The following is a 19,328-nucleotide window of genomic DNA, read 5'->3' on the forward strand; positions in this document are numbered from 1 at the left end:
TACTAACAATGGGGACAATTGGTCGTAGGGTTGCCACCTTCCTAATAAGAAAATAAGGCACAAGGCAATGGGTTTAAAATATATAAATAAAATCCATTCTCTACTCGGTTATACTGTTTACATATTTCAGTAATGAATAACACAGAGGTGAAGCGGGCCTGACAGCACCTTCTTCATTAGTGGACTAATCTGTAATTTTTCTTAAAAAAATGTTCCGTATTAGTTCAATACAGACCCACATCTTTTATTTTTCAAAAACAGAACAAATTCTTATTTTATGGAATGGTTGGCAGCACTAATTTGTCGTCCAGTCCACAATTTATTCTTATTTTGCTGTGTGGAAGCATCAAAACTGAAGATGCTGTTTAACCAGCAGTTCTGTTCCTGTGGGACAAACACAAGCTCCTAAATTAGCTGGGTATTTGTCACCTTTTATAACTTTAAGATGGTTATTTTTGTCTAGTTAATGTTTGTCTTTGTTGTGCGTTCAGAGAGTGACGCTGTAGCTCCATGATCACTCTGCTTTCTGTTTCTGCTTCACTACTTAATTTCCGTGCAGCCTAACACAGCTAAAGATAAGGTAATGCCTACCCATGTATGTGTGTGAGTGTGTTTGTGGTTGTGGTGAGCAGTTCCTGTGGTCACTACATCCTCTCTCTAGTTAGTATTTAGCATCTAAATGTGCCTGTAGCAGCATAGCACCGTCAGCTGTGCTTCATGGCCCGTCACTGTCAGAGGAGTAAGTCGTTGATTATTACTGCTCACCCTTGGCTAACAGGCTCTCTCCGAATCAACAGAGCAAAGGCCGTGTTCGGCAATGCAACCCCCCCCACGTGTTCTCGCCTCCTCTCAGCCCCCGGGCGCCCCCTGAGGTGGATGGAGAGGGTGCAGGAGGAGGAGAGGACGCACCGGAGGCCGGGCTGAACGAGGAGCAGCAGCTGGAGATGCAGCAGGAGGAGCGAATCCTCACTGAGCAGATTGAGAGTCTGCAGAAAGAGAAGTAAGTGGAAAGTGTTTGATTGACATGAGTGGGGAAAAAGGTTTCAGTGCGATATGAAAACTTCCTTTACCTCCATGTTAACCCTGCCTTCACAAGCTTGTTCTGCAGTTTGTATCTGTCTGTATGTGCTACAGATCTACATTTACAGCTGGTACATCTTAATGTGACTATTGTTGATTTGTTTTTATTCATATTTATTATTCAAGGGAAGCACAGTTGCATGACGTCATAAATGCCCAAAGGTTCATGTTCATGTGTGTGTTTCCAGGGAGGAGCTGACATATGAGATGTTGATCCTGGAGCCACGGGTTTCTGATGATGACACTCCTGAATCTGAAGCCTCTATTGGGACAGCAGACAGCTCAGAAAATATCACTATGGAAACCAAAGGAGCCACCTCTGACCCCTTAGGTGTGTGTGTGTGTGTGTGTGTATTCTTTGCTTTGTGAGGACCAAGTATCTTATAAACCAGTCAGGACATTTTGGCTGGTGCTCACTTCTTTTAAGGGCTTTTTGGGGGTTAAGAGCTGTTTTTAGGGCGAGTGAATGCATTGTCTATGACTGTCCACACTACAAATGAGCGTGTTTTGTCATAGAGGCAAATTTGATCCAATACAAAAGTGACAGAGACAATGTTCGCTAGTCAAATTGTCCTTCAGCATATACAATATCAAATTCCAAATGATAATTTTATTATGTTTTTATGTATTCCTGCTCCTGTTTTCACTTAGAATCCAAACATTAGATCATTGTCTGTTTGCATTTAGTTTTTTTGGCATTTAAACCAACAGCCGTAACTTTTAAACCTTACATTAGCTCCTTTGATAACAGAGCGGTACAGTGTAGTCCCAGCATCTCTTTCACTCTCTCTCTCTCTCTCTCTCTCTCTCTCTGTATAGAACATGGCACTTATCGCTCCAGAAAGTCAGAGGCAAAGAGCAGACGGCCTTTGCGCCGTCAGCCTGACTCCCAGGACTCGGCAGACTCCACCTCCACCATCTCCTCCTCTTATCACCCGTCCTCGTCTCTCTCCTCTAACGCCTCCGGGTCTCCGTCCCCTCACTACCGGTTCCGCTCCTCTTCCTCGGGGCCACTGCTCACCTCCTGCGGGTTGGGTGCCCCACTGGCCGAGGCAGAGGCAGGTCACAGAGCCGGTAAGACCCAGCACAGGCTCAGGCTGAGCCGCAGCTCACCACGCGAGCCCTCGGGAACTCACCGAAGAGAGTCTGACTTCAGCTCGGGGCCACAGCAGCTGGTTCTGTACGGCAGCAACGAGTTCATGGTGTGAAGCTGAGGAGGAAAAAGAATGCCGGCCGCCGCCTGTGTGAGCGCAGGAGGATGCGCGAGTAGGGGAGGAGGGAGAGTCTGGGGTTTGACGAGGCTGGTCATGGGGCGAGGCCTGCTGCCCCTCCTCAGTTCCCACCCCCGCCTCCCATGGTCCAGTCAAAGCTGTGGAGAGAATAGAAGAGATGACTGGACATCATTACAAAGAGGGACACAACAACATCAGTGGTCACAGGAGGATGACTGACAGCTAATGTGAATCGCAGAAAGAATAAAGTGAAAAGTTTGTTGACCCTCTGATCTCAGTGCTGTTTGACCCCTGCTGGAGCACCAGGGGTGAAGGAGTGAAGAAGAAGAAAAAGAGAAATGAGAAGGAAAGCTAATGAGACACAGACAAAAAAACAAAAACAAAAAATCACTCCTGCAAAGCCAAATCTTGTAGTGCCCAGTCATTGTGTTTTTTTAGCATGTGGTCAGGTGGGTAAAGCCACCGTGAAGAAATGTAGCCATACTGACTGAACTGGTGGACATTTTGTCTGCACCCAGTGCTGAGCTAAGTCTGCTTTTCTCGTTTACATGGGACACACCAGCCAAGAGGCTGCATGCTTCTCTGTCACATTTCCTAGTTGAGATTTGATGAAACTGTACAGAAATATGTCACAGCTCTATGTTATTATTATTATTATTATCATTATTATTGTTGTTATTATTATTATTATTATTATTATTATTATTACAGTTACAGAGGAAAAAAGTGTAGATAGAGAGAAACTCCATTGCTGCTCCAGGGTCGTGCATTGTTGATCACATCTTTATTCCTGTGCTCTGGGTTATGAAGTGAAGTGTCTTGAATTCAGGTTTCACGATCGTTTCTGTGCTGGTTTTGTCCACATTCTTTTTTTTTCTCCCTCCTTCGCGATGAGCAGAGCCAGTTTTAGGGGCCCTCTGGTTACAGTCCTCAGAAATAATAGAAGGAAAAGCTCTTGATCCGTGCGACGTGCACCTGACCTTAGGCGTCAAACACCAGTCAGCCATAAGTGTTTCGTGTTGGGTGTTCCCTGTTTTTCCATCCGTTTCTTTCGGAAGCATCAGTGTTACTTTGTCAGGACTTGAATTTTTTTGCTGTATTGTTGTTATTGATATCAAAGATGTCATTTTTCTTGTCAATATGTTTTCATAGTTTATTTTTGTTCATACAAAAGCCATTCTTTTTCCTGTCTTGTGTGGGTGATTATACGTTTGTGTGAATGAACGAGTGATTCATTCCTGCCACTGTACCAGCTCCTGGTTTGTGCACGTGTAGTCACCTTCAGACACAAGCGATATTCAATTTAAGGTGGAAATCCTTTGCAACAATCAAGCGACACTACGTCTAGTTTATGAAATATTCATGTCTGCACTCAACGACTCACTCAGACCGTCCATGTTGTCCTCTGAGCCATTCACAACACACTCGTCCTTTGTTTGACAAACATAAGCGTAGCTCTTCTATCCTCTTCCTTCTCGGCTCTGACTGTGAAAAGTAGCATTTATTTAATCTGACTGTAAAGCAGACTAACAAGTAGCACCGACTCTTCACGTTTCAGCCATAATCTAACACTGTGTCCGTCTCTGTCCATTCAGTGAGGTTAAGTTTTATGGGCCTACTCTCTAGCTTAACAGCAATGATGTCTCCGTATTAAAGCTGCAATATCCCTCCTTGCTTGCTGCGTTTGTGGTCAGATACTTTTGGGGCGACTTCTGCTCCGGTGTCACTAACACATTCTGTTTAATCGACTTGTCCTTGAAGCTGGACATCTCAGCGAGGACCGCGCTGATCTCAGTTTTAATGCAGGTGTCGAGACTTGCTTTCTTTTTCTAATGTCGACTGTCGACCTGTTCAGAAGAAGAAGAAAAAAAAAGCCGAGGGGAGATGAGACTAATTCCTGGTCAAATATCTGGAGGCAGGTATTTGAAAGGATGGTATTTGTACATGTCCATGCTGTCTACATGTATATTCTGCAAAAAACTAAGGAAAAAAAACAAAAAAACAAAAAAAGTGAATGTACCTGTCACTGGAAGGCATGCTCTGCTTTCTCTGGTTGTCTTTGTTCCTCTTTTATACACAGTGTATGTACTATTTATGACTATGTTTTGGGGTGTACATTGATTTAACAGAATATGTTATAAAAGGTGTTATAAAAGGATATATTATCCTGTGTACGGTTCATTATCTACTATTAATCTTGGCAACATTTTATCAGGCCACAGTCGGTCTGTCATGTTTGTGCAACAAAGCAAAAAAAAAAGAAAAAAAAGTCGAGCATTGCGTCTCTTTGTTTGCGCCAATCTGGACACGGTTATGTATGTTCATTTTTTTTATGATACAAACATGTCTATGGTTGTAAGAAAAAAAAAAAGACTGTATGGGAGGGAAATTCATCTGCTTATTAAAAAAAAGCAAAACTGCAGCCAAACACAATGAGTTATGTTATATTTTGTGCAACAGGTGTCCTGATAGAAATGTGGATGTGGCTTTTAAATGTGATTTCATTTTCAACCACACATTATTTCATTACTGTGTCTTCTTTGGGATAAGTTTAAAAATTGGTATACATTATCAATAGAAGATAAAGCACTCAGAGAGTGCAGGCCCCCACAATGTTCAATATTTACTCTTTTTTTTATTCTAATCATAATCTATGTCTCCAGAATTACGTCCAAATATGTCCTTTACACTTTGAGTAATGTTGCTCATAGACGAGACAAATGTGGACAAAATATAACCTCATTGGCAGATGTGTTTTTTTAAAGGTAAGTTGATCTGGAGCAGTGGTGTGAAGCTCAATAACAGAAGGGCCAGATGAAGTCTCATCATGAAAACCTCCGAACAAATGATTTTTCATTGTCCGTTTCCATCTGTCGTGCCTGATTTCCTCTGCTGTATTTCAGTAGAGCAGCACTTAGAATTGCATGGCGGGCTGGATGTGGCCTGCAGCCCTTGAGTTTGACACCTTCATAAAATAACAGTTTTACTGTCATGTTGTTTATCATCAGTGTGCGGAGATTCCCCCTTTTAAAAAGCTTCCTCCATCCATCTGAAGATGTGAAATTGATCAATATATGAAGTGTCAATAATACGCTAGACCTTGAATGTGCATAGTTCCAGTCTTCTTGTCCAAAGATCAGCATTTTCTCTCACACAAAGCAAATATACTTAGCATAGCATTCTGCAGCAACATGCCATCCCATCAGGTTTGCACATAGTGAGATCATCATTTGTTTTTCAACAGGACAATGAGCCCAAACACACCTCCAGGCTATGTGATGAGGGATGGAGCGCTATAAGCCCAATTGAGATGGTTTGGGATAAATTGGAGTGCAGAGTGAAGGTAAAGCAGAGCAGCCAACAAGTGCTCAGCGGCACCTCAGGGAACTCTTTCAAGACTGTTGGAAAACCATTCCAGGTGACAGAGCATGCCAAGAGCGTGTCATCAAAGCAAAAGGTGGCTATTTTTGAAATTGAAATTAAATTGTCACTCAGAGCCCTGGCATTCACATCAAAGGATCAGAGCCAGTTCTTTGTCTGTCTGTGGTGACCTTTGATGTTATTGATGACACACTTACCTACTGAATAGGCTACAGGTAAACAAGTAAATCAGAATGTTGCTTTTAGATTGTGCTGTTTTTTATGTCACCATTTTTTTTTTTAGTGTTTTATTTTGTAAATATGAACGTATGAACGCCACTCACCACGGTGGTAAACGACCACAACAAAGGTCTGTGTGTCCCGTCAGCTCTGGTTGACAGTGGAAGATTCCACCTCCGCCCAAAACACAGAGACACAGACTACAACACGTTTGTTTCACAACAGTCGGCCGCGCTTGTGTGTAACTCACACACACACACACACACACACCGCCGTTTCAGAGGAAGAGAAAGCGAAAAGTAAATATTAGGTTTCATCTGATTCTTGAGCTAATAGCGCGCGCACCAGACCCTAACATCAGCTGACACACGGTGAGTTTCCACTTTACTGTTGTGTGACTACTCACAACACTACACTGTTTGTTTTTGAATTAAACACAAGTCTGGACTGTTGGTTGTGTGTGAGTTCATTAATGTTTCAGCGTTGAATGTCCCTTCTTAAATCCTGCAGATGTCTTCTAATGGAGTCATCGTTTTCTTTGACCTGGAGACAACGGGACTAAGTAAGTTATTGACATTAGGGACAAGATGATTAGACTAAAATGTCCTTATTTCCCCAGTTTGTACTATTATTATATGATGCAGCTTGGAAGAATATTATTATGTTTTGTTGTTTAAATCAAAGTAGTTTATGTAGTTATTATTATGTTCCAGATTCATGTACAATAATGTGGCCTTTATTCAGACTTTTTTGTTGAAAGTAGTACGTTTATTTTATATAGCACTTTTCACAGATAAGCTTAGGAAGCGAGCACCAACTATAAAGCCATGCAAACTTCCTCTGTTCCTCAGAGCCATCTTTGACCTGCATCAGGGTGGCACCTGGGGTGGCCAATCAGATTTCAGGGAGGTCCAGTGTCACCCATGCCTCCCTTCGAGCTACACTTATTTTAGAATTATAATGAAAACTGACCAACAGTGAACAATATTTTTATCATAATAATATATCAGGTTATATTATCAAAACAAACACTTACACTTTGAAATGGTGTGCACTATCAGCATAAATATATTGAATTGTGAGATAGAATTTTAATTTCTAACTAGATCGGCAATTCCGTGCCGAAATTTCGAGGGTGCCTGCAGTTCTTGCGGCATGTGGAAGTTATATGATTTGGATCCAATCCACCTTGGAAGTACTTTTTGGTGGAGTCACCCTTTAAAAGACCAAGTTTTAAAGGAGAGAGGGGGAGAGAGATTCACAAGCCCCTCTGTTTCCCATTCATGTGTATGTGGAAGTTATATGGCCGGAGATTTGGATCCAATCCACCTTGGAAGTACGTGGACATTTTGGTGGAGTCACCCTTTAAAATACCAAGTTTTAAAGGAGAGCGGGAGAGAGAGAGAAGTTATATGGCGTTTTTTGCGATTTTTGGGGCCATGGTTACTTGAAACGCTTAGAAATAGTCATCGCACACAAGTCCCGGTCGAGCCGCACGTTTTGATATAACATGTGTGGGGGTTTTCTCAAAACTGTGGGAGGAGTTAGACGTCAAAGTTTTGGGTGGAAGAATACAGAGAGACTGACAAGCCCCTCCCAAAGTCCCCTCTGCTCCTTACACACACGCACACACACACGCAAACACACGACTGTCTCTATCTCTCCAAAACCAGCAGAGAAAGCAGAGAAAACAGCATGTTTTAAAATTGTCATATTTCAAGAACGGTTGATGATAGAGATAAAATTTTTGGTTTGTGAGCGTCAGGAGGCTTTCGGCAACTCCCACATTTAAATTTGTGACAAACGGACGTGAATTGACAGAGAAATCACAGTTTTAAAATCACCCTCGTCTTGATTTTCCCAGAACTCAAAAGCAGACATTTTAACATGGGAGTCAATGGAGAGTGTGACCGGAGTTGTCTGCGCTTTGAGGTGATTTTAAGAAAAACTACAAGTCATATGAACATGAAAACACACACAGGGTTACACGACACCCATGGCAACGTTTTGATGTAAAAATTATCAGTGTAGGTTGGAAATTGTGGGCAGGAGAGGAGTTTGTTTAGAGATTTTTGGTGATTATTTTGTTGGATCTCGCTAGAGTGGGCCACTCTAGCGATCCGCCCACACACTTCACAAACCACTCACACAATCATTATAAAATCAGAAAGCGTCGAAAAAAAGTACAAAACGTAAACTGCGATTGTTTAAAAACCGTAACATGTATCAAAACTTTGACTTGGGTCAGAAAAGTCCCAAGTCTTGTGACTCGTTTAAAGTTTCAACCACGTTTCTACGTTAAAGTATGACGACACTGTGATGCTCCAAAGCGGGCTTGGTTTTTCTCAAAATTTTGTCCGTTTCCCATTATTGTGTGAGTGGAAATTAATCGCAGTTTTTCGCGATTTGTGTCGCCATGGTTACTCGAAAGTCTTAGAAAAGACATAGCACACGATTCCCGGTCAAGGCGCACGTTTTGATGTAACTTGTGTTGGGGGTTTCTCAAAACTGCGGGAGGAGTAGCGTGCCAAACTTTTGGGGTGCGAGAATAATATCAAGAAGAACTAGATCGGCAATTCCGTGCCGAAATTTCGAGGGTGCCTGCAGTTCTTGCGGCATGTGGAAGTTATATGATTTGGATCCAATCCAAGTACTTTTTGGTGGAGTCACCCTTTAAAAGACCAAGTTTTAAAGGAGAGAGGGGGAGAGAGATTCACAAGCCCCTCTGTTTCCCATTCATGTGTATGTGGAAGTTATATGGCAGTTTTTTGCGATTTTTGTCGCCATGGTTACTTGAAACGCTTAGAAATAGTCATCGCACACAAGTCCCGGTCGAGCCGCACGTTTTGATATAACATGTGTGGGGGTTTTCTCAAAACTGTGGGAGGAGTTAGACGTCAAAGTTTTGGGTGGAAGAATACAGAGAGACTGATGACAAGCCCCTCCCAAAGTCCCCTCTGCTCCTTACACACACGCACACACACACAGGCAAACACACGCACACACGCTTGTCTCTATCTCTCCAAAACCAGCAGAGAAAGCAGAGAAAACAGCATGTTTTAAAATTGTCATATTTCAAGAACGGTTGATGATAGAGATAAAATTTTTGGTTTGTGAGCGTCAGGAGGCTTTCGGCAACTCCCACATTTAAATTTGTGACAAACGGGCAAGAATTGACAGAGAAATCACAGTTTTAAAATCACCCTCGTCTTGATTTTTCCAGAACTCAAAAGCAGACATTTTAACATGGGAGTGGATGTAGAGTGTGACCATGACTCTCTGCGCTTTGAGGTGATTTTAAGAAAAACTACAAGTCATATGAACATGAAAACACACACAGGGTTAGACGACGCCCATGGCAACGTTTTGATGTAAAAATTATCAGTGTAGGTTGGAAATTGTGGGCAGGAGAAGAGTTTGTTTAGAGATTTTTGGTGATTATTTTGCTGGATCTCGCTAGAGTGGCACACTCTAGCTGCCGCCTACACAACGCAATACACACTCATTATAAAATCTGAAAACGTAAAAAAAAAGTACAAAACGTAAACTGCGATTGTTTAAAAACCGTAACATGGATCAAAACTTTGACTTAGGTCAGAAAAGTCCCAAGTCTTGTGACCCGTTTAAAGTTCCAACCACGTTTCTACGTTAAAGTATGACGACACTGTGATGCTCCGAAGTGGGCTTGGTTGTTTTCGGTTTCCCATTATTGTGTGAGTGGAAATGAGTGAAAATTATTTTACATTTTCGCGATTTCTGTCGCCATGGTTACGCGAAAGTCTTAGAAAAGTCATAGCTCACGATTCCCGGTCAAGGCGCACGTTTTGATATAACTTGTGTTGGGGTTTTCTCAAAGCTGCGGGAGGAGAAGCGCGGCAAAAAACGGGAGGAAGAGGAATAATAAGCAGAACTAGATCGGCAATTCCGTGCCGAAATTTCGAGGGTGCCTGCAGTTCTTGCGGCATGTGGAAGTTATATGATTTGGATCCAATCCACCTTGGAAGTACGTGGACATTTTGGTGGAGTCACCCTTTAAAAGACCAAGTTTTAAAGGAGAGAGGGGGAGAGAGATTCACAAGCCCCTCTGTGTCCCATTCATGTGTATGTGGAAGTTATATGGCAGTTTTTTGCGATTTTTGTGGCCATGGTTACTTGAAACGCTTAGAAATAGTCATCGCACACAAGTCCCGGTCGAGCCGCACGTTTTGATATAACATGTGTGGGGGTTTTCTCAAAACTGTGGGAGGAGTTAGACGTCAAAGTTTTGGGTGGAAGAATACAGAGAGACTGACAAGCCCCTCCCAAAGTCCCCTCTGCTCCTTACGCACACACACGCAAACACACGCTTGTCTCTATCTCTCCAAAACCAGCAGAGAAAGCTGAGAAAACAGCATGTTTTAAAATTGTCATATTTCAAGAACGGTTGATGATAGAGATAAAATTTTTGGTTTGTGAGCGTCAGGAGGCTTTCGGCAACTCCCACATTTAAATTGGTGACAAACGGACGTGAATTGACAGAGAAATCACAGTTTTAAAATCACCCTCGTCTTGATTTTTCCAGAACTCAAAAGCAGACATTTTAACATGGGAGTGGATGTAGAGTGTGACCATGACTCTCTGCGCTTTGAGGTGATTTTAAGAAAAACTACAAGTCATATGAACATGAAAACACACACAGGGTTAGACGACGCCCATGGCAACGTTTTGATGTAAAAATTATCAGTGTAGGTTGGAAATTGTGGGCAGGAGAAGAGTTTGTTTAGAGATTTTTGGTGATTATTTTGCTGGATCTCGCTAGAGTGGCACACTCTAGCTGCCGCCTACACAACGCAATACACACTCATTATAAAATCTGAAAACGTAAAAAAAAAGTACAAAACGTAAACTGCGATTGTTTAAAAACCGTAACATGGATCAAAACTTTGACTTAGGTCAGAAAAGTCCCAAGTCTTGTGACCCGTTTAAAGTTCCAACCACGTTTCTACGTTAAAGTATGACGACACTGTGATGCTCCGAAGTGGGCTTGGTTGTTTTCGGTTTCCCATTATTGTGTGAGTGGAAATGAGTGAAAATTATTTTACATTTTCGCGATTTCTGTCGCCATGGTTACGCGAAAGTCTTAGAAAAATCATAGCTCACGATTCCCGGTCAAGGCGCACGTTTTGATATAACTTGTGTGGGGGTTTTCTCAAAGCTGCGGGAGGAGAAGCGCGGCAAAAAACGGGAGGAAGAGGAATAATAAGCAGAACTAGATCGGCAATTCCGTGCCGAAATTTCGAGGGTGCCTGCAGTTCTTGCGGCATGTGGAAGTTATATGATTTGGATCCAATCCACCTTGGAAGTACGTGGACATTTTGGTGGAGTCACCCTTTAAAAGACCAAGTTTTAAAGGAGAGAGGGGGAGAGAGATTCACAAGCCCCTCTGTGTCCCATTCATGTGTATGTGGAAGTTATATGGCAGTTTTTTGCGATTTTTGTGGCCATGGTTACTTGAAACGCTTAGAAATAGTCATCGCACACAAGTCCCGGTCGAGCCGCACGTTTTGATATAACATGTGTGGGGGTTTTCTCAAAACTGTGGGAGGAGTTAGACGTCAAACTTTTGGGTGGAAGAATACAGAGAGACTGACAAGCTCCCTCCCAAAGTCCCCTCTGCTCCTTACGCACACACACACACGCAAACACACGCACACACGCTTGTCTCTATCTCTCCAAAACCAGCAGAGAAAGCTGAGAAAACAGCATGTTTTAAAATGGTCATATTTCAAGAACGGTTGATGATAGAGATAAAATTTTTGGTTTGTGAGCGTCAGGAGGCTTTCGGCAACTCCCACATTTAAATTGGTGACAAACGGACGTGAATTGACAGAGAAATCACAGTTTTAAAATCACCCTCGTCTTGATTTTTCCAGAACTCAAAAGCAGACATTTTAACATGGGAGTCAATGGAGAGTGTGACCGGAGTTGTCTGCGCTTTGAGGTGATTTTAAGAAAAACTACAAGTCATATGAACATGAAAACACACACAGGGTTAGACGACGCCCATGGCAACGTTTTGATGTAAAAATTATCAGTGTAGGTTGGAAATTGTGGGCAGGAGAGGAGTTTGTTTAGAGATTTTTGGTGATTATTTTGCTGGATCTCGCTAGAGTGGCACACTCTAGCTGCCGCCTACACAACGCAATACACACTCATTATAAAATCTGAAAACGTAAAAAAAAAGTACAAAACGTAAACTGCGATTGTTTAAAAACCGTAACATGGATCAAAACTTTGACTTAGGTCAGAAAAGTCCCAAGTCTTGTGACCCGTTTAAAGTTCCAACCACGTTTCTACGTTAAAGTATGACGACACTGTGATGCTCCGAAGTGGGCTTGGTTGTTTTCGGTTTCCCATTATTGTGTGAGTGGAAATGAGTGAAAATTATTTTACATTTTCGCGATTTCTGTCGCCATGGTTACGCGAAAGTCTTAGAAAAATCATAGCTCACGATTCCCGGTCAAGGCGCACGTTTTGATATAACTTGTGTGGGGGTTTTCTCAAAGCTGCGGGAGGAGAAGCGCGGCAAAAAACGGGAGGAAGAGGAATATCAAGCGGAATAAACGCAAGTGGAATATCAATAGATGCTTGCTCTGCAATGCAATCTAGTGAGAACCCTAGGGTTCTGACTAGTTTGCCTTGCAGCAGCAGGCACCTAATAAACGCGTAGGATTACAAGATGTGCTCGCAGCACAATGCATTCTAGTGAGAACCCTAGGGTTCTGACTAGTATGCCTTGTGGCTGCAGGCACCTAATAAACGCGTAGGATTACAATAGATGCTTGCTCTGCAATGCAATCTAGTGAGAACCCTAGGGTTCTGACTAGTTTGCCTTGCAGCAGCAGGCACCTAATCACTTAACACCTGTCACCTGTGCAATGGAGGCATTGCACAGGTGACAGGTGTTACATTTCAGGCCCACGTGCCACATCCAGCCTGCCATGCAATTGTATTCAGCCTCCGAGATAATATTTTATTTCCTGCTTTTTTCCCAGTGACTCACTGATTAGTGCCACACTTATCAAGTTACCTTGCCAGTAAGATAAATAAACAAATTAAATGTGGACTTTGGAAATACAGAGCCGGAACCAGAGGGGGGTTATAAGCAGGCTTAGCCCCTCATTTGTATTCGGCTGTCCCCCTCATTTTGTAAATCATCTGTCGTGAGTAAAACAAGTGCGTCTGTTTGTGCTGCTGTCCTCCATTAATCCACCATTTATGTGTCCCTCATCTAATTTTAATTTCAGATACTCATATGTGTGACATCATCCAGCTGTCTGCTGTCTGTGGGGATCAGGTGTTCAACGTCTACGTCCTCCCTGACAGCGAGATCAGTGTGGGAGCCTCAAAGATCACAGGCTTCACAGTCACTGATGACAACCTGTTTTGCCGCGGGATTCCTTTGGTCACCACCCCCCTTGTCGAGGCGCTCACCTCCTTCATAGAGTTCCTCCGCTCCTTCCACTGTCCTGTGCTGCTGGCGGCCCACAACGCAAAATGGTTTGACGTACCCGTGCTCACCAGAGTGCTAACGAAGTGCTCACTCTTGCAGGAGTTCAAGGGGGTGGTGCCTGAGTATGTGGATACATTAGTGCTGAGCAGGAGTCTCTATCCGGAGCTGGGCTATTACAACCAAACACATTTGGTCAGGTTCTTCTTAGGAAAGAACTACAATAGCCACAATGCAGTGGAGGATGCAAAGGCGTTGGAGGAGCTGTTTGAGTCGTGGAGTCCTTCAAAATTGATCATCTCAAATAATATTTGTCTATTTTAAAACAAACGAAAACATTGGATGTATTCATACTGTAATATCATGATGATGTTATGCTCCAGTTAATCGTGACACAATGGTAAACCCATTAAACTCCTGTTTGATCTTTCCAGAAAAGTTTGCATATTTAATTATTATTTTGAACAAATTCCAGCAGACATACAGGTCATGATATGTCTCTGCTGGTCTTCTTGTGACAGGCAGTTTGGGAAATGTAGGAAACCACAAGAAACCACTAGAATGAGCAGGGACAGGTGATTCTCTATTGCTTAAGAATATGTATGCACATTTACATAAAGAAGACTTTTGGGGATGTTAAAGCTAACAATTATCTTAGATTTTTAAAGAAAATTTGACATAATGCCCCTGTATGAACTATTACTTTCCATTGATGTGATTTAAATCAGACATGTTCAGGGGAATGTGAACACAGCTAATTTTCATGTAAGATTTCTGTCACATGTGACAAGATTTTTTTTTGCCTATAATAAAGTCATCATTGACCTGCATTAGCTGCAGGGTACAGCTAATCAACAGTGGAGGAGACTGTGCACATAAAAGCCTGACTGGGTGACTGGGTTTTTCTATCATTTCTATCAACAATGTATAAACTAAATATTACATAATATGAATGTAAGGTATAATTTAAAATACAATTTTTGATTAAATATTATATATTTTATCAAGTTTCTGAGCATGATATGTTTAACTGTACAAATAACCGTACGACTGATGAATGAAGTGATAATTGGCAAATATATAATATAATATTGTTATAAAATGGAAAAAACTTACTTATTAATCAGTTGTCCACCTCTTGTACACTTAACTGTATTTCAGAGGACATGTTCATGTTCACATTAAAGACATTAAATCTGATCTGAGCCAGTACAGAAGTGGAACTGAATAACAGTTCACTTCTGTACTGGCTGGAAATGTGGTCATAGTCTAAATCAGGGGTCTCAAACTCACAGCTTCCCAGTCCAACACTTATTAATACAATGAAAACTGGCTCAGACTGACCCAACAGTTAGCAATATTTTTATGACAATAATAATACATCAGGTTATATTTTTTATTATCGCCTTCAAATTTAAATTCGACATTTCATTTATACAAGCTTTGATTATTTACATATTTTTTTGATTTAATGTTTTTATTATTGTTATTTACATAATCAAAATCAAAAAATATTTTTACAAACACTTTTACTTTGAAATGGTGTGCATTGTCATTGTAAACATTTGTCATTATGCATTATCAATACATAATTACATCATTTCTAATCATTAACTATGCCTCTCCTGACCAGCATATAATTTCACTGGCCTTGAGGCCCCTAGTCTGATTGAGATTGAGACCCCTAGTCTGATTGTTGTCTGAACCTTTATTTTGAAACTAATGAATTTCCGGGTCCGTGTTTGAAATCGTGGAGGGAAAGTGTCCGTGATGGGATCGAGTGAATAAAACTACGCGTCCCAAACCTTTACGCCTTGCGCCGTTATGTAGCTAAATACACACATTACTAGTCTATAAACAACTCAGAGTTCATAAAGTGTCGACGTCTCGGTTTTCACACACTGCGGGAGTCGCTGCGTGATGTCGGGAGTAGCGGAACAGTCTGGACGGTCTCTGGTTTTCTTCGACCTGGAGACGACAGGACTGGGTAAGGTAACTTGTTATTCGCTGCTGTGTAACTGACACTCGGCGGTTGTTTTGTGAAGTTTTCACATGTATTCGTCACACCAGCATTAAGAGTCTTACACTTTAACTGGGATATTTGATGATTTTAGTTTTTTATTTACAATACGCTGAACACGCCCATGCTAGTCTGTTTGATTTGTACACTAAATGCTCCGTTCAGTGAATAAGTGATAACTCTACAAAGTAAAAACCTATAGGTGACAAAGCACAGTTAAGTCCTTGGTTTCACTTTGACTATTAACTGCAGACTTTTGAAAATGCACTGATATTATCTTAAAGCTGTGGTACATAACTTCAGTTTCACACTCTCTGTGTTAGTGTCTGTGGTGACAGGCGCTATCTGATTGCAATCCGATCACATAAAATGTATTTTAATGCCCTGGTGTAAAGGAGGCCACAGAGTGTTTTACATCTGGACTGGCTGTGGGATGGCAGGAGCATAACAGCTATGCTAGTAAAGCTGGACAGCAGTGAACTGTAGAGCTGAAACGATTAATCGGTTATTAATCGATTACTAAATTAATCGACAACTATTTTGATAATCGGTTTGAAGCTTTTTTCATGATTAAAACAAGATTTCCATTTGTTTAAGCTTCTTAAATGTGAACATTATCTTAATTTCTTTTGTAAATATGTTGGAGTTGCTCAATATTAGGGATTAATGGAATGGATTTGTTGATAAAGCTTAACACCTCAGTGCCCCCTCAAAAATTCTGGTACTCCAAATAAAAACACTACTCCTTAGATTGCTGAAATATATAATGTGTCCACGGAAAAATTCTCTGAAGATCAGTTTTGTGTGATCAGGTCAGAGTTGTGACATCATCCAGCTGGCTGCAGTGAGCGGAGGTCACTCACTCAACCTCTATGTCATTCCTCGTTCTCGAATGCAGCAAGGAGCAGCCAAAGTGACTGGTTTCAGGGTTCGCAGACAGAGGCTGTACCTCCATCGCCAGCTTGTCCTCACCAACTCTCTGCGGGAGGTCCTTGTTTCCTTCATAGCTTTCCTTCAAATGCTCAGGCGCCCACTTCTCATTGGCCACAACATTCGTCGCTTCGACTGTCGCTTGCTGTACCGGGCTCTGGATGAACTGGACCTCAGAGCAGAGTTTGAGTCATCCATCTCGGGCTGTGTTGACACTCTACCACTTGCCCGTGAGATGCTGAAGGACCGCTGCCTCCAGAGTTTTCGACAGGAGAATCTGGTGAAGGAGCTATTGGATGTGAACTACAAGGCCCATGATGCTTTGGAGGATGTGCGGGCATTGCAGGCTCTTTATACTGTGCTACAGCCCACACAGGAGTTAGTTTGGAGGCACATGTTTACTCCGGACACAATGAAAAACAAGCCAGCTGCGGCAGTTGCCAAAGCTAACCTCCCCAGTATGACGTCAGGACACCACCCACTGTTGGGGCATTTCCCACAGACGATAAAGGTCACAGAAGACAAAGCAGAGGATAATAATTAGAACTCAGAATCAAAAATAATCTTCTGTGTTTCTTGATTGTTACAAGGGGTAAGTTAAGTAACTGTTGTCTTTCTGTCTTCTCAAACCAGACCATTCTCTGTAAAACCTAGAGATGGTTGTGTGCGAAATTCTGAGTACATCAGCAGTTTCTGGAAAACCTCAGACCAGCCCACCTGTCACCAATAACGCTGCCATGTTCAAAGTCAGTTTAATCACCTTTTCTTCCCCTATTTTGATGCTCAGTTTTGACCTTAAGAGATGCTGCCATGTTATTGAATGATGGATATTTGTGTTAACATGTAGTTGAAAAGATGTACTTAACAAAGTGACCGGTGATTATAGTTTCCATCAATAAGTTATCAGACCAAGACTTTTACCATAAAATACCATAAACAAATGAGATCTATCAACCTACGTGAAGCCTTTACACTTGAGCCTAAAATTCTCCTTGACCTTGCTTATTTGAAGTCTGTAAATATCAGATCGACACCTTTTAACGAGTTATGGAAATAAGAGACCACCACTGTGAATCTGTTACACTTGCTGTATATACTGTATATATAGATCTGCACATTTTTATTTGAGGTAAATAAAATAGCTAATAAACATATTTGTATTGTCCCATATTTAACTCTCAATTGCGCATGAGTGCTTCACAACTACAGTTTGTATTTATACATACATATTGATATGACTTTATATCAACAAGAACATTTTACCATTATAGGTATGCAGATTATTTGATTAAACTGTCGGTTAAATACCTCAGAGCTGTGAAATCGATCATAAAATTAACAATTCAATAATTATGCACTTGTATTGATGGTCATTAGTAGATATTTTTATTTGTGCTACGTGTATTTAAGAACAAGACTAATCTCAAGCAGATTTTTGCGCAATAAAACCATCGAAATGATTCAGTAAATGTCATAGACGATGCCCATAATGGTTTGAACAACAGGACAAAATAAAAGAGCAAACAGTACAGTCAAGTAACGGAACAAACTTTTATTAAACCAGTTTTACATTCATGTCCACTGTGGTACCATGCTACAGCATCACCATATTCAAAAATGCTAAACCATGCCCTCACTCCAAGAATTAGTCAAACTTAAACACCATGGCCTTCTTATTTGTGTGCATTTGAAGGATGTGTTACATGGGGTAAATCCAACAATACCTTTATAATAACCACTGTGCAAAGTCTGAGAAATATGTGGTGAATTAAAAGTTAAAATTTGTTTAAAGAGATGGGTTTGGGATTATTTTAACTGTTAATATCACAGTACAAACAAAAAAGTGCAGGTTAGGTGCATTTATAAAGGGGAGCAGCTTGGAGCTCCACCCCCATCAGTAACATGGTCAAAAAGTAGGTAAAATCTTGTGTAGGACTGACTCCATACGCTGGTCATTAACTTAGTTCAAACTATAAAGAGAGATATTAATATATCACTTGCAGGTTGGCAGGCTGATAAAGCATTCATTCTAAAACACAAGTTATTAAAACAAACAGGAAAATCCATGGCTTCATGATTGAATTCTGGTCAACCCTGGTGTGAACAGGGAATATTATGCAAATGTTTACATCATGCTGAAGTATTCTAGTTAAAGTTAAGTATAGTACCAATGTGTAGGGAAGTGGTCGACACACAAGATGATATGGTGAGGATAAACCACTTACATACTGATAATGTACAGGTGAAACCTTTATACAGTTAGTTCAGGGAAATTTTCCACTTCTGTAATGTCTCATTGACACATCAATACAACTCACGACACATACAAAGTTTTGGCTTGGAAATACAGTTTGTGAGTATTTGTTTCAGTAATATAAAATGAAATGCAGCATTTTTGTTGGAACAAATGTACCAAACGTGATAACGGGCTTGGGTCAGATTGTTAGAGCAAAGAGTAAAACAAGCAGCAATAGTGCATTTTTAATTCATATAGAAGAGATAAGTTTTCATCAATATGCATTTCTGATTCCCTTTTAGTCATGCTTCATTAGACGCTCCAAGCTAGATGCCCCTTCTTAGTTTCTTCCCTTGTGTTTTTTAGGTTCACCACTTTAAGGAGTTTCCAAACATGCAGTGGTAAAATTGAAACGCAGTACTACTCAGCAACTTAATTGACCTTACTGTCACTGTGTGGCTTGTAAAATGATTACAGTCCTCTCCGGTATTACTGCTCTAAATAAAACATGCACAGGTATTTCAGTAGTATTGCATAATATGCTCTCATCTGTTGATTTATTAATGTATTTCCTCCAAAAGTGGAGATATATTTATTCAAGCTTTAGTTAAAATGAAAAAACTTGGGGGCAGTAACCAGACATGCTCAGTTATAAACATAGTACTGTAGTTGTATAAAGTTGTGGCGTGCACTGCACCACTGTAAACATATCCCCTACTCTGCTTTTCTAATAAGTCGTTG

General features: G+C 41.2%; 3 protein-coding genes across 9 annotated transcripts in view; all 3 read left to right on the plus strand.

Moving 5' to 3' along the window:
- LOC122775378 (unconventional myosin-IXAa-like) overlaps positions 1 to 4,637 on the plus strand; it is a 120,650-nt gene extending 116,013 nt beyond the window's left edge. For 5 of the 7 annotated variants that reach the window (XM_044035211.1, XM_044035213.1, XM_044035212.1 and 2 more), the window contains 4 exons: positions 560 to 580; positions 798 to 1,000; positions 1,269 to 1,411; positions 1,900 to 4,637. In XM_044035211.1, the coding sequence (XP_043891146.1) occupies positions 560 to 580; positions 798 to 1,000; positions 1,269 to 1,411; positions 1,900 to 2,288 (756 nt within the window). In that variant the 3' untranslated portion in view covers positions 2,289 to 4,637. The remainder of the gene's footprint in view (positions 1 to 559; positions 581 to 797; positions 1,001 to 1,268; positions 1,412 to 1,899) is intronic. The other 2 variants (XM_044035214.1, XM_044035217.1) reach the window with 1 other exon arrangement.
- Positions 4,638 to 6,041: 1,404 nt separating this feature from the next.
- LOC122775380 (DNA polymerase III PolC-type-like) lies at positions 6,042 to 13,839 on the plus strand. Its single transcript, XM_044035219.1, has 3 exons — positions 6,042 to 6,283; positions 6,423 to 6,474; positions 13,199 to 13,839. The coding sequence occupies exons 2-3, from the start codon at positions 6,423 to 6,425 to the stop codon at positions 13,723 to 13,725; spliced, it is 579 nt and encodes a 192-aa protein (XP_043891154.1). The 5' UTR covers positions 6,042 to 6,283; the 3' UTR covers positions 13,726 to 13,839.
- A 1,308-nt stretch (positions 13,840 to 15,147) lies between these two features.
- On the plus strand, positions 15,148 to 18,136 carry LOC122776254 (protein PML-like). The gene is made up of 2 exons (XM_044036695.1): positions 15,148 to 15,388; positions 16,234 to 18,136. Exons 1-2 carry the CDS (start codon positions 15,322 to 15,324, stop codon positions 16,893 to 16,895), a joined length of 729 nt encoding a protein of 242 aa, XP_043892630.1. The 5' UTR covers positions 15,148 to 15,321; the 3' UTR covers positions 16,896 to 18,136.
- Positions 18,137 to 19,328: the final 1,192 nt, after the last annotated feature.

This window comes from Solea senegalensis, linkage group LG10 (assembly GCF_019176455.1).
Source record: "Solea senegalensis isolate Sse05_10M linkage group LG10, IFAPA_SoseM_1, whole genome shotgun sequence".
NCBI classification, from domain to species: domain Eukaryota; kingdom Metazoa; phylum Chordata; class Actinopteri; order Pleuronectiformes; family Soleidae; genus Solea; species Solea senegalensis.